The sequence below is a fragment of the Cyprinodon variegatus genome, unplaced genomic scaffold (assembly GCF_000732505.1).
Source record: "Cyprinodon variegatus isolate N-32 unplaced genomic scaffold, C_variegatus-1.0 Scaffold158, whole genome shotgun sequence".
Lineage (NCBI taxonomy): Eukaryota > Metazoa > Chordata > Actinopteri > Cyprinodontiformes > Cyprinodontidae > Cyprinodon > Cyprinodon variegatus.
Window position 1 is genome coordinate 986,174 of NW_015150611.1, and position 24,741 is coordinate 1,010,914.

At 37.2% G+C, this 24,741-nt stretch overlaps 2 protein-coding genes and 1 long non-coding RNA gene across 3 annotated transcripts in view; 2 read left to right on the forward strand and 1 right to left on the reverse strand.

Moving 5' to 3' along the window:
* LOC107086635 (piezo-type mechanosensitive ion channel component 2-like) overlaps positions 1-16,849 on the reverse strand; it is a 43,662-nt gene extending 26,813 nt beyond the window's left edge. The window contains exons 1-19 of the mRNA XM_015377725.1: positions 16,606-16,849; positions 15,676-15,771; positions 12,611-12,712; positions 12,409-12,454; positions 11,033-11,192; positions 10,705-10,918; positions 9,793-10,006; positions 8,830-8,995; positions 8,519-8,617; positions 8,381-8,422; positions 7,776-7,908; positions 6,715-6,869; positions 6,036-6,302; positions 4,911-5,019; positions 4,636-4,757; positions 4,283-4,342; positions 1,745-1,893; positions 1,489-1,653; positions 1,142-1,183 (exon numbers count right to left, since the gene is read on the reverse strand). Of these exons, the coding sequence (XP_015233211.1) occupies positions 1,142-1,183; positions 1,489-1,653; positions 1,745-1,893; positions 4,283-4,342; positions 4,636-4,757; positions 4,911-5,019; positions 6,036-6,302; positions 6,715-6,869; positions 7,776-7,908; positions 8,381-8,422; positions 8,519-8,617; positions 8,830-8,995; positions 9,793-10,006; positions 10,705-10,918; positions 11,033-11,192; positions 12,409-12,454; positions 12,611-12,712; positions 15,676-15,771; positions 16,606-16,669 (2,405 nt within the window). The 5' untranslated portion in view covers positions 16,670-16,849. The remainder of the gene's footprint in view (positions 1-1,141; positions 1,184-1,488; positions 1,654-1,744; positions 1,894-4,282; positions 4,343-4,635; positions 4,758-4,910; positions 5,020-6,035; positions 6,303-6,714; positions 6,870-7,775; positions 7,909-8,380; positions 8,423-8,518; positions 8,618-8,829; positions 8,996-9,792; positions 10,007-10,704; positions 10,919-11,032; positions 11,193-12,408; positions 12,455-12,610; positions 12,713-15,675; positions 15,772-16,605) is intronic.
* A 5,169-nt stretch (positions 16,850-22,018) lies between these two features.
* Positions 22,019-22,688, forward strand: LOC107086679. Its single transcript, XR_001481316.1, has 2 exons — positions 22,019-22,263; positions 22,566-22,688. It is a non-coding gene; the product is annotated as an uncharacterized LOC107086679 (long non-coding RNA).
* Positions 22,689-23,231: 543 nt separating this feature from the next.
* The window catches only part of gnas (GNAS complex locus), a 37,420-nt gene continuing 35,910 nt past the window's right edge, over positions 23,232-24,741 (forward strand). The window contains exon 1 of the mRNA XM_015377782.1: positions 23,232-23,677. Coding sequence (XP_015233268.1) covers positions 23,539-23,677 — 139 coding nt within the window. The 5' untranslated portion in view covers positions 23,232-23,538. The remainder of the gene's footprint in view (positions 23,678-24,741) is intronic.

Here is a 24,741-nt window from a genome sequence, read left to right on the forward strand (position 1 = left end):
CGAGGGTCTGCCATATTAAGGACCTTTCCCTATTCCCATAGTGGGTGGGGAGAGTTGACCATAGAGACCTTAAATAGCGAGTTTGCATCAATTCAGGATGTTCATCAAACCGACAGAAAACCACAAATTAGGTTTAAGAGAAAACACATCATTAATCCCTAAAGGGAAGCTCCTCTTTGAAATTGTTTTATTTGACCGTATACATTTGTTTTAAGGAAGGGGCAAATTTCCTTTTCCGTTGGAGCGAAGAAGGCGTCCCATTCTCATTTATACCCCCCCACATTCAATCAAGGTCCCTTCCACAGCTGGAAGTGTGACTTCATTGGGAGAGACACTTGATAAGTTAGTGCTTAGGGGGCGGTTTGAGATTCAGACCAGGAGTAGGAAAATAAGTATTTCTTTTGATTACAGGCATCCCCAAACTCTGTCCTCAAGGCCCCCTGTCCTGCAGGTTTTAGAGGTTTCTCTGCTTCAGCACAGCTGGTTATAATGATTGCAGTAGACCAAAAGCCTGTTAATCAGCTTTCAATTAAATTCAGCTGTGCTGGAGCAAGGAAACCTCTAAAACCTGCAGGACAGGGGGCCTTGGGGACCGCGTTTGGGGATGCCTGCTTTAGAACAATGATAATGCAGCTTGTTGGTGTAAAATCCACAATAAAAACTGAGTTGCTTCTTAAACATAATTGCATCTCATTGTGTGTGTTTGTGGTTGTCTGTGAAGAGAAAAGTAAGGCCTGGCTGGCTTGCGATTAGCAAATCTACCAATTTTAGCACTTTCAGTGGTTTTAAATAGAGCAGGTTTCAAATGTTTTTTACAGCTGCTTCATGTGGATGGGACAATGTATTAAGCTCACTTTGTATCAACAAAGTTCTTCCTCCAGTAGTAGATTGAGCAATTTAACATTCTTGTTACAGACTGCAGTTTTTCTCCCAAGCAGAAAAAGGTGATAATAATCATATCAACCATGCTTCAATGCTCCTTGTTGATATTGACAACGTGATGCAATATATTTACAAGAACTAAGAACAAGCATAGTAGTTCCAAACATGGTCTAACCACAGGAAATGCATTATACCAATACAATGCTTACAATTGTTTATTTTAATAAAATGTTTAGGAGATCATTAAGGTGGTGCTTACATATCTGCTATCATATTAACCGAACTCCTGAGTTCTTCCTCTCTGGAAGGAAGAATAAAAGGAAATGAGAAACAAGGTAAACAGCAAATTTGGCAGTCAAATGAATATAGCATGTTTACACTTTTCATCAAAATGTGTTTTTTGTTTGACTATCTGATAAGTGTAACTTTGGCTGATGTACAATTGCATGTAGCTTTGAGTCATCCTTCGTTTGCTACGATTTTGCTTGCAAAGAGCCAGACAATCTTGTAATCCAGTCAAGGGTTCTGGAAAGTCCGGTTCCTTACAGTTTGAAGCATTTGCATGGTGTGGTACGAGTTCTAAACCGAGTCCCGTTCCTTTCTCACCTGGAAGTCTCCCGTATAGGTACGTTGTCCAGGTCAGTCAGAGTAAGGAAGTCAGAGTTGAAGTAATGTAGTTGGAGAATACAAGCCAACAGGAAAGCAGCAGGAAGCAGAATACGTGCAAACAGCTCCACTGTGCTGTACCTTTCCAAACCCAGGTCACGAAGTCTTGGGAAGAGAAGACCAACACGATAGAAACCAAAACATTAAGTCTGTTTGAATTACCTATGTCCAGCTGTAGAAAAAAGATGAGACTCACCCATCCTCTGACATCCCCATGATCTGTCTAAAAAGGGCGGAAACACTTCTGAACTGATACATGTAGATGGCTATCAGCACCACCATGGAGTAACCCACCACCACCGCCCAGAACGTCTTCAGAACCTGACGCCAAAGATTATAACGGATCTGAGGGTGAAGAAAAATAGAGCATAAGCATGAAAATAATAAAGCTTTTTTATTCCTTCCTGCATCTAAGAAGTGTTGCGCCGATGCCATTTTTAGCTCTCAAAATGGTATCGGTGCCCTATTTGTTGATAATCGCCGATACCGATACCACTATTTTAGCGCAATATCGGGGTCCAGCCCCATACTGGTATCGGTATCGGTGCAACACAACTAAGAATGTCAATAAATGTTATCTTTGTGAATATTTTCCTATTTTGCCCCATATTTGTGGTGTTTGGGGGGAAAACTGAACACAAGTTTGCAAAAAGAAAAAAAAGAAAAAAAGAAGTTAAAGTGAAAAGAAAAGGCTTTTAATGTTTCTACTTACGAAATGCATTGCAGACCATTTTACTCTGATAGCCCCAAATAAAATCCACTAAAACCAACCCTACATGTTTCTATAGATGATTAAAGCTGGTAGGGAAAGCAGAGTATTCCCATAAGTGGCTGCTCGACAAAACATTGAATCTCAGTTGAATTTTTCAGATTTTAAATGAAAAAAACAAAACAAAAAAAAATACAAACAACACACACTTAGGTTTGTCCCAATATGTGAAAAAGGAGTAACATTCTGTTTTTGAAAGGCTCGGTTAAGTGCATAAGTGCAGAGCTTATCACAGGAGATAAATGATTGTTTTGCTCCCTGTCTGTGTGTATGTAAAACACCAGAGTTGTTGCTGATGCTCAAATAGAGGAACAGCTTTGTCTCATGTAATCCTCACAGCCATTAGGCCTTTTTCCAGTAAGTGCCTATTGTCTCTCTAAAAGGTCAGCAGAAACCTAATAGGGGGAAAGAAAAACCAGGAAAACTAAGGCAAAAAAACAAAACAAAAAAAATGCATTGCATGAGCTTGTATCTCATAATCGATACTTTTAGCTGAAAAATAGCATTGAAGAACAGTTCACAGAGTGTTTATGTGGGCCTTTTCAGGGTTTCTATCAAAACCAGACACATGTTGCAGGAAATTGCTGACAAATTAAAGCTGGATGACTCACTGATGTTCAGAAGTCTGTTTAAGTCTCGATCTAAACAGACTAAAAGCACTATGAGTTTATGTGCGTTTATTGACCAGTGTTCGCTTACATTCCTCATGATACAGCCAGTCCATCGTTCATCCGCTCCGTTTTCGTATACATTAATACTCTGTATATCCGTTTTCTGCAGATGAAGGTTGTTTATATCCGTATTGTTTATTCCTTATTTAGCAAAGTTCAGTATTGGCTTTTGATTATTGATCCAGCTTAACATATATAGCCAAACAAATAAAACGAAGAGATGCTTCCCCTCATTTAAAATTTTGAAGCAGCACCTTTTGCAGAACTCGCCGCCAATAATTGATCGCTGTACTTTACAGGTTCTTTGTCCCAGTCTTCCAAACTGAATAAGCTGTTTCTGGTTTAAAGGAATCTCCATAATGCGATTTCACCTAATTTTTGAAATACTGAGTTTTCTGATGCTGACTGGAAAGTTCCAGGATTTAAACATGACAATGAGCTGAAGCAAACAGCCGGATAACCAAGGAGTGGCTTTGGAAGAAGCATATCAAGGTTATGGCTAGTCTCAAGACCTAAACCCAACGGAGAATCTTTAGAGCGAGCTCAAACTCTGTGTTTCTCAGCAACAGCCCAGAATCCTGACTGACCCAGAGAAGATCTGAGTGGAGGAGTGGGCCAAAATCCCTCCTGCAGTGTTTGCTAACCTGGTGAAAACACTTGACCTCTGTAATCACAGACAAAGGCTACTGTACCAAATAATTGATTGATTTTCTCAAGTGTTCAAATACTTATTTGCAGATGTATTATAAATAAATTGTGGTTTTTGGACTTTCTTTGGAACTTGGAAAATAACAGGGTGTTCAAATACTTATTTTTCTCACTGTATATTATTTGTTATTCAATTTCTCACCCCAGGAGACCTGATGCCACGGCCTACTAGAAGTCATTCAATAAGCTTTAATTACATCTAAAGTGAAAGCACATGAACTCCAAAAAAATGGGAAAGGAATTTTTTTTTTTCTTTCCAGAAAATATTAACTTTGCCCTTGTGTTTAGACCTGCATTATCTGTCATGCCTGTCATACCAGCTAGATAAAACACCTGTTTTATGGGTGGTTTTTTTTCCTGACACATCTATTAACAACCCTGTATTTTAATGTGAAGCATTTCAATATGACATTTCAATAATAAGATTTTTTCAAATATTCTGCACTTATAGAGTATATATGGAGAGAGCTGTTCTATAAACCCAGGATAGAGTTCTATACTAACATACAACACAGAAGAGCTAGAATAACATTATATTAGATTATTCTTTTTTGAAAATAGTGACTAAATAATCAGGTATACAAACCTGGTATAGAACCACACACAGGAGGAAGAGGACAATGTAGAGGATTTTATACACGACCACCTGAACAGAGAGTAGAGAAGCTAGTAAGTTTAACTGTAAAAATAAATGTTCCTTTTCTACACTCAACAATTATTACAGACCTTTTTTCAGGATTGCAGAGTTAAACAAACAAGCATAGACTATCCACACACTTTTCCCTGATTATTCGTGTAAACATCAGATTCACGATATTCATTTTATCAACATATAATATTCAATGTTAGGGGAAAAAAAGTATTTAGAAAATGATTTTTTTTTTTTCCACCAGAAGGCTTCAGACTGCACTATCATATTATAATGAATTGATTACAGACCTTTCCAGAGAAGCTGACTATGAAGAACATGAAGCAGCAAAATAGGATCCAGTATTTAACCAGAAACCCTTTGACACCTGAGATTAGCATCCCCATCAGTGGTGATCCCTGACTTTCCTCGGCTGGCATGAAGGTAAACAAAGAAATAAAAGAAGAGTTGAGAAGAAAAAATATTCTGACTAAACAGAATAATGTGAAGATGATAGGTGCAAGCCTTAAAGGTTACAGTAACTGTCTAATTTCTATCACAATAACAGTAAGATAAGTCAACTTACGTGGAATGACTTTAATTTCTTCGAGAGATTGCTTCTTCATGCTCTGTTCCTCCTTTCTTTCCACCAGCTGCTGACGAAACATCACCCAGAAATTAAAGGTGTAAAAAACCTGTGGAAGCAACAAACAGCAAATTAATCAAAACTGAAATTGACTTAAAGAGGATCAACATGCTGATGTAGAAGGTCAGTTCTGCTCTGGGAACTCCCCTGGAACCCCTGGTGATGAAATCACAGAGAAGAATTCTCTATAAGATAAAGAAAATTATGAACAATCCTCGGCCTCCTCTTCAGAAGACTGTTTATTAACAGCAGAGTGTCTTCAGTCAAAAGCTTCCCCAGATTTGGTGCAGCACAGACTGCTACAGATTATCCTTCCTGCATACTATAACTTTTAAAATCTACAACTCTTTAAAAAACAAAACAAAAATAACTGAGTTACATTTAATTTATCTTTTGGATAGATTAAGCTGTCGAATCAAATTCAATTTAATTAAAATTAATTGAACTGAACTGAATCAAATTGAATTGAACTGAACTGAACTGAATTGAACTGGATTGAATCAAATTCAACTGAACTGAACTGAACTGAATTGAATTGAATATGAATACATTTTAATTTGAGGGGAAAGTGTGTTGTATCACAATTTAATGTGACACACCACTTGGATGGAGTGGATTATTGTCTAGTTGGAAAACAGTGCATATACTTTTTGTATCTAACCAAGCTCAATCAACTCTGCTGCAGTCCCAAATGTTTTGTATCCCATATGAATTTTTTTCAATATTTCTCTGATTGACTGATGTCACTATTTCACAGTGGGAAAGTGATGCCTGCAGGGTGATGTGCAGTGTCATCGGGAAAGCTGCCAAAAGAAAAGTTTGTTTGCCACTTTATCTATTTTAGGATAATGGATTCAACATTTGAGATGGAGGCTTAGGATACTGTATTGTGACCTAAATCTGTTTTAAGCTTCTCATCAGCTTTTCTCTGAGATGTCTGCTATGTTTCTTGTTGCCCATGATGCTGATTGTTCATTTCCGTTCTTCTTACACCAATTTTATTTTATTTTTGTGTCTTAAGAAGACACGTCTTTACTGGTTCTTTGCTGCTCTTCCAGGCCTTACCTTTGCTCCCAGGTGAATGCAAGGTGCAGGATGGTAACTGTTCAGGTCAAAGTCCACTATCACAGCTGAGGGAAGCCCTGGATACAGCTCTGCTCGGCTCAGACGGAGCCCACTCAGGAAGCCCAGGACCACCAGGACTGTGCCATAGATGGCAAGGAAGGGAGCAGACATCATGGCGTAACGCCGGCGGTCCCGCATCATCCATATAAAGCAGGACCACACCAGCAGGGCGAAAGTCAGCCAGTTGTTGTAAGTTATACTCCACACCTAGATTTAAAAGAAAATATCTGGTCACAGTTTAATACATTTAAATTTAAAGATGAAGAGTAAAGGTGCTGCTAATCACAAAGTAATCAGTTTATTAGGCATGCTTGTCTATACCTAATCTCATGTCATTGTGGCTCTGGCTGTAAAGCAGTTTATCTACTCATTGCAGAGTGAGTGGTCTAAAACCAACCTCTTACACAATTCATTTATTATTTCTCCCAGTGGCACGCTGGTTCCATTCCCACTGATCTGTGTGAGTCCCACTGTGGGACCACTAAAGCAATTAAAACTCTGTAACAACCACAGGTTTTCTTCCTACGGCTGCAGAAACGTCTCTGCTGTTTACCAGTCTGGTGGCAGCAGTCATATATATCACAGAAACCTGAACAGTGAATTGTTGGATGTACTTTACCATCATGATAATAAGGGCGCTAACGTAGCTGTGTTTCTGCAGCAGACGTCCAAAGATTATCAGACCACTGGGTCCTGAGGGGGGCGGTACTGTGTCAGTCTGACTCTCGGGGACCTCCTCACTCCTGTCCTCCATTTCTCTGTCACTTTCTGCCTCTGGTGCGAGAGAGAGAAGCATAACAATAAGAAAAGGTGGGTACTTTTAAAATATATGAATGATTATTTGATGTTTTGTGTCTTTAGATCAATAATTTGGTGTAAACCGATGGTTCTTGAAGGTTAAACAGATCAAAACTCAGATTGAAATTATGTTTTTGAATAATATAAAAAGTGGCAGACAAACAAAGATGTTTTCAGGTCTCAGAAAACATCTACAGCAAATAAACAGTGTGTAAAAGTCCTTCCTGTCCGACAGAGCTACTTTCTGTAATTTTTCAAGGATAAAATGTTTTTAAAAAATCCTTTTCAAATCTATTCTTATCTATGTCCTTACAGCTTTATGGCCTCTTTCCTCATTCCTCGTTCACATTACTCTTCCTATGTCCTCCCATGTTTTTATGTATGTCCCATTTTGATCTATACTTTTTTGAATGTGTGATTATTGTCCCTTCAATTTTCTATGTTTCTGTATTATCTGAATTTTCTGTTTTGGATATTTTGGAGTCCCCTGTCATGCCTGTCAGTTGTTCAGCCCCTTTGGGTTCTGTTAATTTTTGTTAGGTGTGCTCTATGAATAAACTTGAATCTGAACTCATATTTAGTCTTTTTATGTCTGAAGATGCATAGGTCAGAGTTATTTTTTATATCTGAAAATGTTCAGATAGTTTTTAAATAAGATATAAGCAGCTTAAATCCAGAAACATCTTTCAAAGACCTTCAAAAGCACCTGAATGAATGTTAATTTGCATTTGAATATGGCATGTTTAAATCAATTCAGTTAAAATATAATGTATTGATCCCAAAGGGATTTTTAATTAAATAAAAAAAGGGATGACTCTTTTTTGCTCAGTCTTGTATGTATCCTTAGTTCCTGAGCCAGTTTATCTACTGAGCAGCGATTACCGAATGAATCAGCGTCCTTTTCGTCGTGAAGCGATGGAGTGTAACAGTTTGTGTAGCCGGCTCCCTCCAATAGACATCCAAGACCGTTGCTGTGGACGTCCTGCCAGGAACCTCTAGTCATTAAAATCATCGCCTGAAAAGATAAAAAGAAAAAACACATTCAGAGTGAGAAAGCTCTACAAAACTCTCAAATCACTTTTCAGCATCATCAGTTTATCAGTACACCATACTGGTCACTACAAAGGTCAACAATCTGTTGGTATTTTATTCTTTATTGTAATGTTTATTATGAAGGAGTCAACAGCTACCTGCAGAGTCAATAGCTACAGCCATGTAGAATGTGTGTTGGCTAATTTAGCTAAAGAATAATGTGAGGAGCTTGAGTATAATGGATTTGGTACATCTTCAAATGAAAAACCTACTGGACATCTGCAGTGGGAACATTATGGTTTTGGGTTGGTTACAGAGGTTGGGCTTGGTCAAAGGAACCCTTATTACCGCACCATACAAAAAAAAATCTATTATTTCAAGCTTCTTACTATTTGAGATCATTCAGAGACCAAAACTCATCATCTACACATTTTTTAGATAGCAGAACTGTTTACCTCATCTGGAAGGTAAGTTTCTTCATCTGTGCTGCTCAAGAGCTAAAAGAGAAAAAACTATGAGTTAGAAACCCGACTGATTATGTATCCAGACCTTGAATTTCTATTTAAAAGGCGACAACAATGTTAATATGTCACCTCTTGCTTATCTCCTGTGATGTAGATGACCCTGGAGAAGCTTGGAGGAGCTTCAGGGCTTTCTAACACACTCTCAGATTTGTCATCATCAGAAATATCCTGAAAAGATAAGGGGCTATTAGAAGCTAATAACCTGCTGATATAATGCCGACACTGTTTAAAGGTTCAGCAGTGGTAGAAAAGCAATATGCAATAGGTTATAATAATAGTAAGCTACCATTAAAGTGTACAGCAGAGGTAAGAGACCAATCATTTAACAGCGGAAATGTCCATAAATGTAAACAGACAAAACCAAACATTTCCCTTCTAACCTCCTCTGTGATGTGGACCCATTTGTGCAGCAGAGCCACCAGCGTGTAGTAGAGCAGCAGAAGAACCAAAGGGTTTATGAAGTCGGGCCAGCAGACATGTGGATGCAAACCAAGACTGTGCGGTTGGGATCCCTTGGTTCGGATCATTCCAATCATACCAAACAGCCTCCAGAGAGATAGAAGAATAACAGTACAAAGAAAATAATTCTGTAACGTGTTCAACCTCAACAGATTGGCAAAAGTTATAAAATGTGAGTATTTATACCTGAAAACAAGTTAAAAGAAGTGTGGATTTATCCAAACACACACAGTAGTAAAAGGTTCATCCTCTACTCTAATTCTAATATGCTGGAAAATACCTTTTTTCAGGCCTAAAAAATGATAAACAACCTAAAAAAGCCTCAATGTATAAAAGACATAAACATATAACGGATGCCTTATAATTTAAGTGCATTTAGAATTTTTTTTGCAATAGAGAGAGAGCTTACTTTCTCCTTTAAGCCCTTTGAAACTAAACACACTTGTTCTGTTTTTTTCCTATTGTACTGCCATCTGTAATCTGAACTCTAATATTAGGAGGAACTTTCTTGCACTGCTGCTTCCTGAAAGTCCTGGCAAGAATCTCATTAACTATTGCATAAACTTGATTTTGGAAAATCCTAAATGTTTTTTTTGTTTGTTGTTTTTTTCTTTTTAATAGTCAGCAGATATTTATCAGATAAAATTATTAAGGACATTTTGATTAGTTATTATATGATATATTTGTTTATATGCTATTGACTCAAAGTTTTAAATTTAGGTTTAAAAAATCCATTTTAACACGAGTTAAGATTATCTCTACAGCATACAATGAGGAGGATACAGGAGCTAAAAATATTTAAAAACTGAAGCGCAGAGAAGAATCTTTGGTTCCTCAGAATCCAATATCTACATGAAATCCTTTTACTCATTGTCTTTTTTTACCTTGCATATACATCATCTGGTGGGATGAGCTGCTGCGACAGAGGCAGCTGGTAGAGGTACAGAGCCAGCAGGTGTCCTCCACTGAAGATGGCCATCATCACACACAGGCAGCTGAAAAGCAGCATGCTGATGGAGCGACTGAATATCCACCACCATACCAGCCCTAAAAACACCCCGAAGTAAACTCCTGATGTGAGGGAAGGTAGTATGATACCTGCAGACACGTGAAGATGCAGTCGGACAATCACACAGATGAAAGGACGGCTCGGAGTGCCATGATCTTGCCACTGACTGCTGGCTTAATTGCTCATTCCATTCACCTGTCTAACTCTGCCTGGTTGATCATCACTGCTCATCTGATCCACCTGCTCCTGCTTCTATTTAAACAGCTCAGTCCCAGCCATCAGGCCCTGATTATTGCTCTTGTTCTAGTGTGCGTTCTTGCTGGCCAGTGGTGAGAGGGTTTTTTTTCGTACCATAGTGTTTTTTATTCCCTGATCCTGACCCGTTCTGCCTCTAAACCACTGAGCCTTTGTGTTCCCATCTGAACAGGTTGCCTGAACTGTCTTTGGACTCCTGGACCTCTGATACAGCCTCTTCCTGTTCTGACCTGGCTTCGGACTCCTGCATTGTTTGTTTTTTTCTTTACTTATTTTAAATGCAAATTGTCTTGTTCCATTGACAAAGTGTCTCACTTGATTAAAAAATGCACTTATTTTAAGAAAAAAAGGAGATTGATATATCAGATTTTACAGTGAGTACATAGTTTGCAGATGTAAGGTGCCTACAAAGACTGTTGCCTGTTTCATGCCATTTGAGCTGATGGGGGAAATTTTGTCAAATAACAAACATTACATTTGACAATTTAAAGCTAAAACACGTCTCTGCAGACATGCCAGCTCTTTAATATACCTGCCAGTCCCAGCAGCAGAGTGACCACCACTTTTCCTGCTGTGTTCATGATCGCTGACAGCAGCAGCCTCAGACCAGCTGCAAACATTATCATCTTCTGGACAAACTGTGGTGGACCAGACTGAACCGGCAGGGTGGTGTCCTCAGAGCTATCAAAAGACGAGGCCTCTGTTTCATATCCTCCCTCTGACTCTGAGTCCGAGGTTTCAACGTCCTGCAATATCCAAAAGAAAAACCAGCCTGACTCCACTGTATGTTGGATGGATATAATTGTAGATTATTAAGAAAACACAATGTTTCATCAGGTGGTGTGTGAATCTGCTGACACCTCTGGGACTGAAGGAGGGATCCCATTTTCATGCAGGCTGACTTGGGGCACAGGGTGCAGCAGTTTTCTGCACAGCCTCAGTAGAAACAGAATGGAGATGAAAAGGCCAACGTCTGGGGCCAAGAGTCTCACAATGTTAGCTGGGTCAACCGAACTGAATCTGAAAGAACAAAATATAGCAAACACAGCTCACAGTCTAAGACTGGTTGTGAATAGATGACTATAGGAGATAAAATAAGAATTTTGATTTATGGTAAAGTCTCAGGTTTTGGACAAGGCTGACATCTATGACATCCTGAACAAATATTCTACCAGCTTCAAACACAAACCTGAGAATGTTGTGAGGAAAGCCCCCATTTGACCTTCAACTTACCATTTTGATCAAACAAAAGTGGATGACTAGTTTTTTCAAAGTAATGCAAGACTGAAAAATGACTTGAAGTTTGCAAAGTTTCTGTCTTTTATGGCTTGTTGGTTCTCCTTTATTTTCATGCATGTTGTGTATACAGCTTGTTGTCACAAGCTGTATTGATCTGCTGTGTTTTTTTTTATCAGGATACTCTAAATCTCCAGAGCCTTATATTCCGATTAAATAAAGGTCAATAAAAAAATAAAAGCTGGAGTGCAGTAAGGCAAGCTGATGTAAGCACTAAGTGCACTGTATGCAATAACTACTCCTTGGAGATCTGACAACCATAAAAAAATAACAACCCGTTAATATTTTTTGTCTTTTCCCGTCTCTGGTTTTATGTTTCAGTTTCTGTGTTAAATTCTTAATCTCAAATGCTAAAATGACAACTTTCACATAAAGCCCAATGAAAAAGGTAGTATCATGGCTGGCTTATACTGTAAGTTAGTTTGTTTATTTCCGTTGTGGTATTTTTCCCACTCCTCGTTTTGTGTATATATTCATCATTTGGTGCTTTTTTTCTTTTATAAAGCAGACAAACTATATATAGGCCCAACTTTCTCATGTTTAACTTATCTGATAGGGATCCCCCAATCAATTTGGGATATAATTTCGTGCATAAGCGCTGACTGGAAACTCCTGTCCCTAAATAAAGAATGAAAACATTTATCGCAAAATGTAAAATTTAGTTCCTGATTTCTGTAATACTGAGGGCAATAAAAACTATCCCACTTCAAGAAAAAAAGAGCAAATAAAACTTTTAGAGGAGCAACAAAGCAGTAGATAAACATACATAAATTATGGACAACCTGAGACTTTTTTAAGAAAACAGTTTTTCTTTTCATCTAGCTCTTTAAATAAATACATTTGCATAATACATCCACTTTGTGTACGAAGCTCACAGATGTATACTATCCAAAAATAAACAAATACAATATAACAAAATTCAGTCTTAATTACTTCATACCTCACAATTCCTAAATGGTAAAGGAAATCTTCCCAGAATCCAGCAACTGTTAAAAAAGAAGTTAATGGTGAAAAGCGTGCAAGAATAGTTGCGTTTCATCTAAAGATTGTCAGTATACGTTTGGAATGCATTCTACATTTATTTCCAAGGTAAATGACATTTTAAAAATGTTCAGACACGCTAAAAAGCTGTTCTTATTTACCATGTGGAGGGAGGTAGCTGAAGGGAATCTGCATGAAGCACTGCAGGGTCAGGAAGGTTAGACTAGTGTAGATTATTATCCGCAGAAACTGTCCAGTTTTCCCTATTGAGGACAGAAGAAGAAAACTCAAGTGACTCAAGTGATAGGTTATAGATATACAATAACGTGAGTTGGTAATAAGAAGTTTTCATGCAATACATAAATGTACACCTGTATGTGTATTTGTTAGTGTATTAGAATCCACGTTTCAGTAATAAATAAGCTTTGCATAAATACACTGTCTCAGAGGAAATGAAACTGTGACAACTTAATGTGCTTTGCATTGTTTGAAGGTGCCTAAACCTTCCCATATTTTATTACATCCCAGTCTGAAGCTATTATGTTCTTTATTGATGTATAGGGGTGGGCTGAGTAGAAGACAAACATAAAGTAAAGCATAAATGGGAGGCAAAAGGAAAATGGTACAGTTTTCTCCAGTTTTCCCTAAATAAAATACATTTGTGTTGAACTCCTCCGAGAAGGTACCCAATGAGCCAGCCCTGCCCCTCATTCTTACAGCTACACACTCTAAGTTCCCCCCTTCTCCTTTGCAAAATAGCCAAAGCTCCCCAAACCAAATTATTTTGCAGCCTCTAACAGAGGGGTCTCAAACCGGTTCCAGAAAGGGCGATGTGGCTGCAGGTTTTCTTTCCATCCAAGCAATGGCACGCCAGACTCCAGTCATCTCATCAAGTCATCATATTCAGATTGCAATCAGTTGATGAGATGACTGGAGTCTGGTGTGCCATTGCTTGGATGGAAAGAAAACCTGCAGCCACATCGCCCTTTCTGGAACCAGTTTGAGACCCCTGCGTCAGGTTTTCTACCAATATCATCCTTCTTTTACCTCAAGCTAGAGCAGTTAAATGGCACCACCACCATATTTAATGGCCTGGATGGCGTATTTAGTGTAAAATTTCTTTTTGGTTTTTTTTTCCTTCTGTAGATATATTCTTTTTTTAAACTCAGGTCAAAAAGATAAACAGCTCCTACCAGTTATGGGATTACTAAAAACATCCAGTGGCACCAAATGTTTTAGGGGTGTGTCTGAATGCCACTCTTGGATTAAATAGTTATGCACTTCTCTCAAAAGGTTTAAGAGGTGTGCATATGGTGCTTTTCACTGTGGAATTCAGTAAATGTTTTTAATAAAAATAATGTCACAGAAATAGTCCAATTAAGTTTTTTGTGAAATGTTAATTTGACTTTAAACAATCAAATCCAAATATAGAATAAAAATACATTTGTATTTAAGATCCAATCACCATGAACACATTGAATGACTTATCCTTTTAATTTACCACATTTAGGACAGCAGCACGTGTAGAAGACAGGTAGTTGTGAACCCAACTTTAAATAAAAATACAAATAAACTAACCATTCCATATTGATTTCCTAGAGTTTGACTCTTGCTATCAGAATGTTAGAGACACTAAAAGCTGATGCAGCTGAACTGCAGCTGAGCCAGCAGATGTGTTGTTGATGTTCACCATTTTTACTAAAAGCATTGTTTCACTTAAACCTCTCTGCTTACACAGACACACACACATGCTCTGAAAATAATAGGTGGATCCACCAATAAAACGCATTGCATGTACACGAGATAAACACACATTTCATCACTTAGTCTAAGGTTTGCTGGATCGAAATATGGAGAGCAAAATATATGGGATGTGTGAAGCTGAAAGGCAAACAGTTTTCAGTGACAGTAAAGATAGGAGATCGCTGACATAACATCTTTTAATTCTTTGCTGTAATTACCAGGCTATGCATAATTGATTTGGTCATTCCAACCACTTCCCCCCCTTTACAAAGTACTTTGAGGGAGGGGATGCTTTAATTCATCTGTTTGTAGGGATCGATGTGCTGAACATGCATGACCTACTCGCTCATGTCTGACTTCATAAGGAAAAGCTTTATACAATCTTTATTACCTTGCAACTAGGGAGTATGATGACCAAAAAGTTTAAAACAGTTAGCTTGATGTGAAGTGTGTGGTGCTTTTTGCTACTGAGCAGTATTACTGCTCAGTGGGTGTGTAGATGACTTAAGTTTTGCGAATGAAAATAAAATTGAGCACTTTAACCTCCCATTTGAATGATGGATGGATGGATGGATGGATGGATGGATGGATGGATGGATGGATGGATGGATGGATGGATGGATGGATGGATGGATGGATGGATAGATACTTACTGGAACTTAAGGTTTATCAAGAAAAATAAACATCCTTTTTGACTAAAATTATTTAAGGTTTCCTTTTCCATCACAGGCTAAAAGTTTAACATTTAGATTTCCAATTTTTTATTGAAAGCACCATCAGTAACTCACATGATTTTGAGGAAAAACATTTCAGAAAAGGTATCTATATAAGCAACAGAATTGAAATCATCAGCCAGTAAAAGCCTAAACAGTGTATAAAGACGTGGAGCTTGTTTAACAAGGAAACATAAACGTGAAAGACCTTTTAAAAGTAACATTATTAAAAATCCGCACTAAGTTTAAAGTAAATGTGTAGATATAGCAAGATATTTTATCCTAAATATACACAAAAACCAAAGCTCTAAATGGGAATTGATATTTCTTATTATTACTCTAATCAAGCTTGTTTATATTTCTTGTTAAGTTGGACACACCCTACTGATTACTGTTGAACCAAATTATTGGAAGACAATGCTTTACTGGATGCAAAAGAGGCAAGAGGGTTCCATCTGCAGCTCTGAGACAATAAATGATGGAAAATATTATTCAAAATTCGGTTTAAACTTTAAAAACAGAATCTGCTTTAAGGCATGTAATTGAATAACTTAATTTAAATAGGCAACATTTAGATTTAATATTTTAAAGTAAATGCTGGATTTGCAGCCTTTATCACCAGAAATATGCATGGATCTTAGTGCAACAATTTGTTGGAGCATGTTGACATTACTTTGTTTAACAAACTAAAAATCTGACAAAAATATAAGACACTGACAATAATGTTTGATTTAAAAAAAAGAGAACTTCTGTCCTGGAGATTCTCTGACCTTTTAAGGTGGCCAGGCTGGGTTTCGGTAGCAGTGGTACAGTGAGCAGGAACACAAAGTACACCACCGAGAGGCCATTATAGCGAAAACAGGATGCTGAGGAGAAAAACAAACAAAAGCAATAAGGTGGATAGAAACAGTTTAATTTAGCCAATCAAATAGGATTTTATGATTTCTCTTCCCATTTATTTTTTTATGTGCTATTCATGGTGTCATCCTCTCTTGTAAAGAAAAATATCTGTAATGTTCTCTGTTTAGTTATTTCCAAATAATATTAATGTGTTTGAAAGTCAGATTTGTTTGTATAGCACATTTAGAAACACCTACGAAGGACCAAATGGCTGCAAAATGCTATAAACCGGATACAGATTAAAAGGTTTAGTAAAGTATAAAAAAAAATAAACTAATAAAAAAAGAAAAAAAGTGTGCTTTACAAAAAGTAAAGTAAAACTAAGAAGTTATGGATGTTGTTATGGATGACATATGTGATACTGAATTATTTCTGGCTGCAGAAAAACTTTCACCTTTACCAGTTCAAAAATACTTTATTAAGCCCATAGGGAAATTAAATAGAATAGAGTGAGTGGATTAGCATAAAATCAAACAATCGCTAAAAAACTTAACAGCTTGCATGTATTAGATTTAATACATGCAATCTAAAGCGCCTCAGAAAAACAACAGAAGCTTGATAAAGTTTATCCAAAACCAGGAAGTTCCACTTTCTGCTCTTTTTCCATTATAAACTTTCCCTTAATCTTTTTGCATTTTCTTAAAACCTCAAGGCTTAATTCCTTTCTATCACATTACACAGAGATCTTTATTTGTCCGAGCATGTAGCATCAAGAGGCCCCCAAATCTCAACCTGACCAAAACTGTAGGTAAAAGCCTCTAACAGCCATAAAGTCGGCATTTAGAAAACAAAATACTCACCTGTCAGCAAAAGCAGAGGGAGTAATAAGTTATAAAGTATCCCAACCACCAGATCCCCGGCCATGCTGCTTTCAGAGACTTCTGTGCTTTCCTTCAGTCACAGTCGCTCATCAAATAAATGCCCCAGATGGGAGGACAGACAATCTGACCGGCTCACTCATTTCTCAGCAAAAAAAAAAAAAAAGCTATCAAAACATTGTCTAACACAGCTTTTTTTTTTTTACTTCAACACCTCAAATAGCAACAGGAAAAGTCAGATGTGAGTCTAGTAACAAGCAGCACCGAGAGAAGAAAACCTTGACTTTATGATTCCTGAAGAGATGTGGACTCCCTTTGCTCGCGTCTCTGTCACACCCTCTACTCCCTCCCTCACATCCCTCATATAATGTGCATCTCTTCTACTCATAATGCAGCTAATCTCACATAGGAGGTGAGGTTAGCCTCTGTTTCTACCTGATGGAGAATAATCTGCTTCTACCATTAACTATAAGCATCTAAAGGTGCAGAATTATCCACAATCTGTTATGAGTGCTATTTATGAAAAATATTTGGTGCTTCTAAGTACATAAATGCATCATTTTCTTCATTTATTTTGAAAATAAGATTTTATCCTTTAGTCTACGGCTGTATTTTTTTCCCTTATGCCCCCCTCTCAGGCTGGCTCATCATATTTGTACTGTCGGGTGAAGGGAAGTATATCTAATATTCATGGCTGCGAGGCCATTAAAGCTCTGGTGTGACTACAGAGGAATGATCAGTGTGTGAAGGCTGAGACAATCAATAGCAGAAATTTTCGGCCAAGTAGAAGAAGCGCATAGTGTTGCTGTTTTTTTTTTCCGTTTTTTTTTCTCATTTATCTTGATTTCTTTTCTTTGCTTTTGCTTAATGTAATTGTGTTTGTTAAAGTTGTAAGTAAGATCAACATTTTATATTTGAGGATGGATAGACTACTTTGAGGTTTGTTGGGGTCATTTTTAAATACTGATATGTTGCTCGAGACATTTGTTGAACACAGAAAAAAGACATACAGGTTATAATTAAGATATACAGAGGTATTAGTGTTTATCTATGTTTTTTGAAATACATTGAAGAAACACTTCCTTTGTGTCAAAATGATGTCAAATCAAATCAAACATATCTTAAAGCAGCATAATCGTCAAAATAAACCTATCTCAGTTTATTTAGGAGAATAACAGAGCTGTTTTATCATTTAAACCATTCTTTCTTTGATTTAGTCAAACTTTACAGAAACATTTAATTAGTAATCCATGGCTTCAGCTTGGGGAGATAGTGAGGTGAAAAAAAATATTTTTTTCTGTTATTTAGGGCTTGCTAGATTTTTTTTCTTTTGTTGTTTTGATGCATTTTATTAATTTATCTATTTATAAACATCAAACATTTTTCAATAAAACTTAAAGATATCCAAAGTAAATACAAAAAGCTACAGAAACCACCTTTTACATTTAAGAGGAAATGTTCCTAAACCTACAGTAAGCCTCATCACTCCAGTCCTAAAAAGTTTGAATAGAAACTGTTTGCATATAAAGTAGGCTTATAAGCCTGAAAAGGCAACACATTTAGCCTTAATCAAAAGAAATTTAAAAATAGGTCAGAATCAACAGTTTTGACCTACATTAATATATAAAGCATTCCTGTCAGGCTCCTGACGAATATGAAGTCTTGATCCACAAGTAGAGAAAACTTTCTTATTTGGAATAGGTGGACTACCAGAACCAAAAGCAACAATGGTGATTCTCAAGACTATTAGAAAAGTCTTTCCAGGGTTGATGAGACAAAAGAGGCACTTTTCACAACGCAAAAAATGTATATACTAATGCAGGGTTTAGGGTCTTGAAACAAGTGAAAACATTTGGTCATGCAATCATTTCAATTAACAAGCTTTCTTGAATTAAGACTATATTCAAATAAGAAATAACTGAATTGAAAAGATACTTTTGTATTTTGTTGAGAACCAATAATTTAAAGTGCAAAGGTCATATTTCCTGCACACATCATTCTAAGAATAGAACATCAGATCGATGGTCAACGTTTATGTGGTAGTGTGATGATCTGGATCTGCTTTTCTGCTGGATAGCATCCCATAATTGATAGAAACATTAATTCGGCTCTAAAACAGAAAGTCCTGGTGAAGATTAACTGGCCATTGGGTTGCGATCTTGAGCTCAAGTGTACTTGGGTTTAGCTGTGGGGAAATGATCCATAGCATATCAGCAAGTCCAGTGGGCTTGCAGTGGGCTAAATTACATTAAAGTTTATTGTCAGATGAAAAAATATGTTTAAAAAGTGTTAAAGGGGTGTGGAAACGTTTGAACAAAACTGTCTCAGAAAAAAAACAAAACAAATGCAGTGATAGCTTTATGTTTATATATTTAATATGTAATGCTAAGACAATCCTAATCCTTGCAAAGTCTCTTTATATTTTAATAATCAAATCATTTTATCAGACTTGAAAAATGAATAAAAACCTGAGTAGAATATTTTAAGGAGGGAAACTATCTATGAGCCTCCATCTTGGAGAATGCTGCCCTCTAGTGTTAAAAGAAATTAACAACATCAGTACACAACTTCACATTTGATTGTATTCTTATAGTTAGGAGGGGAAAAGATTCACTTGTCAAGGATTCAAATATTTTTTAATCAAAGCACAATTCAAAATAATAAAAAAAAAATAAAATAAAAAAAATAACACTTCATAAAAAAAGAGAAAACATTATTTAATAAAAGAATAACCATTTAAGAAAACAATGAAATAAAACAAATATACAAAAATAAAGAGGAAAAACAACAATATAACTACTGAAAACCTCTCTGCTCAGTCATAGGTATGTAGTCAGTAGCATGCAAAGGTGTGGACCAACTCAAGTTAGGCTTTAATCACAGATTTATTGTCTTTAGATTTGACTTGGTTGTATAAAAAAACAACAACAACAATTTAGTTAAATATTTACCAATATAAAGATTGTAATAAAAAAAAGTATAGCTCCTTGCTAATAAATAAGAATTGAACCATAGGATTTGTTACATTGGGTTAGCAAGCTGTCTAGGTTGAACTCTTCCTTTCACCCATACATTTCTGCCCCAGCCCCCCTTGACCCTGAATGAGAGGTCAATGACTTCTCATAGCGGTTCTAGAACATATTTTCTAGAGGGGGCCATGTGTTTTCATGGGGGCACAGAAAAGCATTAAAAAAGTACAATATTTTTAAAAAATTTTCAAATATATCAAGAGAGCCACAGAACCAAAGAGCCAATTGTGTCTCCGCATCAAATAGAATGAAGTTTCTCAATGAGTTTAATGAAATGTAATATTATACCAACTGAAAATGTGTAGATTTGGCTCGAAAATTTTAAATTCATTTACGTAAAATAAAAAAAAATAAAAATCTTATCATGGAAGAAAAAGAGCATGTAAAATAGTTAGTTGTTTAATAAACATCAACTGAAAGATAAAATTAAACTATTATTTGGAATATTTGCTCAACATTCACTCACAATTCAAGAACGAAACATATTTTTGACTTATTTTAAATGATAATCACCAGTTTTAATCAAAACAGAATTAGAACTTAAGTAAAAGTGATCAATTCAGTTGAAACAAGTTGGAGTTATTCTTTTTTTTTTTCCTAATTCTTTTAGTATTATGTCTTAAGTTCATAGGGCAGTGCCCCTGTTGGTCCCTGTTTAGAACAGCTTGTGCAAATGATGGAAGATTGACAGATAGACATATAAGAATTGGAAAGCATGTGCACCGAGGATTTTTATTTTACTTTTTTCTACTTTTTTGGTGAGGTATTAAAAGTAAAAAGAGATTTAAATCATAGTCATGAGCATCAGTTTCACTAAATTGTATCGATTCTACAAAAAAAAAGTATTTTTCTCTTTAATGTATCGTTATATCAGGTCCCATTCTTTTTTTTTTTCTTTTTTCCCAGTACAATTTTATTTGTTTCTGCAAAGAACATTACAGAACAACCATATTGCACTATAGGTATTCTTAACAACCATTTTTTACAGATATTTTCAAAAGTTGTAAAGATGTTTACCAGTCAAGTAAATGTCCTTGTTTTGTGCAAAACAAGAAACAGTAAGGAAAAAAAAACAACAAAAAAAATAAATAAAATAAAATAGTACATCTATTAAATAAAAGTAAACACTAGGGGGAAACAGCTGTCTAAATACGAAGATTAAAAAGGACAACAGCTTCTTGAGTTTTGTCAATGTATTGTTTGAGTTCATGCTTAAAAGCAGTAATGCACGGTTTGGAGCCTCTATATTTACATTTATGTATAAAGAACTTGGCCATAATAATAATCAAGTCAATTACATATACCTTATCTGATCTCTTTGGTTGAACCTTGCAATTTCCCTTAATGCCGAATAGAATAGTCTTCCAAAATAAAAGAAAATCTTTGTCTATTTTTCTCTTAATTAAGTAATAAATGTCATACCAGAAGGACTGGATAAGTGGGCAGTTCCAGAATAGATGAACAAGTGTTTCAGGATTACTACAGCAGAAGCTGCAAGTGACATCAATGTGTTTTTTAAAGTGTTTCTAGATAAAGACTTTGGTAGGATAAATGTTATGGATTATCTTAAATGAGATTTCTTTAGTTTTGTTGTTTATCAAATATTAATTTGGAAGCAGCCAGACTTCTTTCCAGTTGATGTAATCTAAGAATCTTCCCCAGTGTGAGATTGCATAAGGTATCACTTTAATGTTCATTTGAAATAAGGCTCTGATTGATTGATTTATTGAAACTGCAGTCCCTTTTTTCTTTTCTTTTTTTTTTATTCAACAATTGCACAGTTTACATGAATACATGAACATTCCTCTCCATTGTGAAAATAATACACTGTGCAGTATCCAACATTGCTGGTGTTTTAACATAAAACAACAAAATAAAAAGAAGATTTACATCATCACATTTTGCCAGGGAAAGTACAAATTTATAAAAAGATATTAAATTGTTTACAAACATTTATAGATTTTGTTGCCTTTTGATTAAGAGAATACTTAATTGTGTTGACATATTGCTTGACCTCATTGTTAAAAGCAATAAAAGATATTTTGGAATGTGCAAACTTACATTTATGAATGTAAAATTTTGCCAAGAGAATAATCAGATTAATAATGAAAGTTTCATTTGGTCTAGTCTAAGTACTGTTGAGGTCATAAAGTCCAAAAAGGACATCCTTCCAAAATAACTTTAAGTCCCTCTCAATTTGTTCTGCAATAAACGTACAAATGTCAGACCACAGATTTTGAACAAAAGTGCAATTCCAAAACAAATGGGTTACTGTTTCAACACTCTTTAGAACAAAAAGTTGCGGTCCCCTTTTTCTTCGAAGAGGCCGCCGCGCGGCTGACGCAGCTCCGCGCCCTGACCACGTGACCAGTCGCATATGGCCTCTCGGTCCTTCCTTCCTTCCTTCCTTCCCAGGGTTCAATGAGCGCCGTGTGGCCCCACCCTCAGCGCCGTCTGCCTCTTCAATGTAGCCTACTCTTCTCGGAGGAAGAGAAAGGAAGAAAATAATAACAACTCCCTCCTGAGGACTCGCTTCTAGAACCGTGTATCACCTCCTTCGTCCAGCGCGCGGCGGCGGCCCCCTTCCCCCGGAGAGGAGCGGCCTTTCACGGTGGGAATTCACTGCTTCGATAGCATCGCGTCCTATTTTTTTCCTTAATGTAAATTCACATGTAAGAGTGTCAATCCTGTGGCGTGTTTACCCCCAGAGGAGGAGGAGGAGGGGGGGTTCTGTAAATATCTGTTTATGTGATAGTCTGTGGGTGTGTAAACATTTAGAGGCCGCGTTAAAAAGTGAAGCCTGATAGCGGGGGTTCATTTATTTCTCTCTTTTTTTTAACCTGCAAAAAACGTGGATACATTTCGAGGGATTCTCTTCTTCCTTTTCTAAAAATGTTTTTTCTCTCGTTGAAGGATTCACCTGGAGCTTCCATTAAATGAAGGAATAAACAGGCTGTCCGTGCGCAGTTTTCTGGAGACTCTGTGGTGATGTGAAGGACTGATAACACATTTCTGCAACAAAAGAGAGGGAGGGGGAAAAAAGAGAGAAAATACAGCAAGGAATAGCCAGCCATCACAAATAAGGAGGACAAATTGGGGGGGCTCCTGGAGGTGGCGACAGAAAGACAACCGCAGCGAGTTTGGAGCTTGATTTGATGCGGAGAAGGAGCCGGAGGACGACGGAAGAAGAAGATCATACATGTAGCTAGTTACATATAATTTCCCCGTTCGCTAGGTGGCTACCCGACTAAAAGACAATTATAATAAACACTCAAACGGTGGAAGTGGACATGTTTGTGGCCAAAGACGACGCGGGGACGAGCACCGCCTCAGCCCGGCCGAGGCTTTCGGACACGCCGAGCTCAGCTCCCTGTGGCGGGCAGCAGTGAGACGCGAGACCCCGGCTTCACGGAGATGCTGTTTAGGCTCGTTTCGCTGCCTCCGTTCGAGGTGAAATCTCGCTTTTTGGCGTCATAGCGACACGCCGTGGATTCTAATTAAAACCTATCTTTTCGGGGGGCGGGAGCGGGGGGAGGAGGGAGAGTTAATAAGGAGCAAAGTGGAGTTGAATGTGTGGGGTGGGGGTGGGAGGGGGTCAGGCGGCCTCCAGCAGCAGCAGCAGGATCCTGCCCTTTATTTTCTTCTTCTGACAGCAAAAGACTCTTTATCCGCACAGCATTGTTTTCCAAACAGTAACTGAGTAAATGTGGGTCACATTGCTGCCAAATCCGAGGGTCAAACCAGGGACCTAGACAACTATTACCTGTTTATTTTCCTTTCTTCATACTCCCCCTCCCTTCAGTGCTCCTCTTCCTCCTCCCTGGAACCCTCCCTCCTCCTCCCCAACTCCCCCCATATTGCTTTTCTTTTTATTTCTTGAGGGAAGATGGGTTGTTTGGGTAATAGTAAGACTGAAGACCAGAGAAATGAGGAGAAGGCACAAAGAGAAGCAAACAAAAAGATTGAGCAGCAGCTCCAGAAGGACAAACAGATCTACCGAGCAACACACAGACTACTACTTTTAGGTGAGTGTGTTTCTGTTGCATCCCTTTTTCCCTTCTTGATGCATTGTCTTGTATTGCAAATCATGTCCAACTGTCCTAAAGTTTGGATCTATGCATAAATTCCTGCCTTTGTCCACCATCTCTATTTCCTTTTCAATGATCCATCTATCCAAATTCATCCACCTATCCACAGAGGTGTCAAGTAACAAAGTACCAATACTTCGTTACTGTACTTAAGTACATGTTTTAGGTATCTATACTTTACTCCATTACTTATTTTTCCTCCTACTTCTGACTTCTACTCATTACATTTTCACACAAGTATCTGTACTTTCTATTCCTTAATTTTTAAAACAAACGTTACTTGTTACTCTTGGCTTCGGTTTTATGTTTATACATTTTTATTTCACGTCATGTGCGCCATCCAATGCAGATCATTGGCTCCTTCCACATCTAGTGAAAACCAGTGTAATTGGATGAGTCGTATAACGCAAACATTTTTTGGTTAGGTAAAGGAAATCATCAGAAGCAAGCAGGTGTTCTTCAAACTGTAAACATGAATTGTCTATGCCATGCTACAATGTCGGATTCAGAAAAATATGTTGAAATGTCTGAAAGGTCGGACACAGGCGAGGGCCTATCGGGAGACGAAGACCAACAAGACCTCCCTCATCCTTGGCCCTATCTTAAAGAATTTTTAAAATTTGTCAAATATTGAGCTTTCAATTCATACAGTGGCATCTGGCTGTTTTTTTGTAAAGGTTAGTTTATAGTTTTATACTTTAAGTAGTTTTTGGAGCACATACCTTTTCACTTTTACTTGAGTAAAGAGGTCAAGTTAATACTTTTAAGTAACAAATGTGTGTGTTTTTCACACCACTGCTTATCCATCTGTCCATCATTCATCCATCCAGGGCTACAAAATACTAGAAAAGCCTGCCATTACAATATTAGTAATGCTTCACTAATGTAGTTATTTCCTCCCTATGTTTCAGACATCACAATGTTTCTGTGAATGCACACAGCATACATTTTCATAAAAGTTGGTTATATCCATGTGATGCTAGCATAAAGTTTGTGGCTAA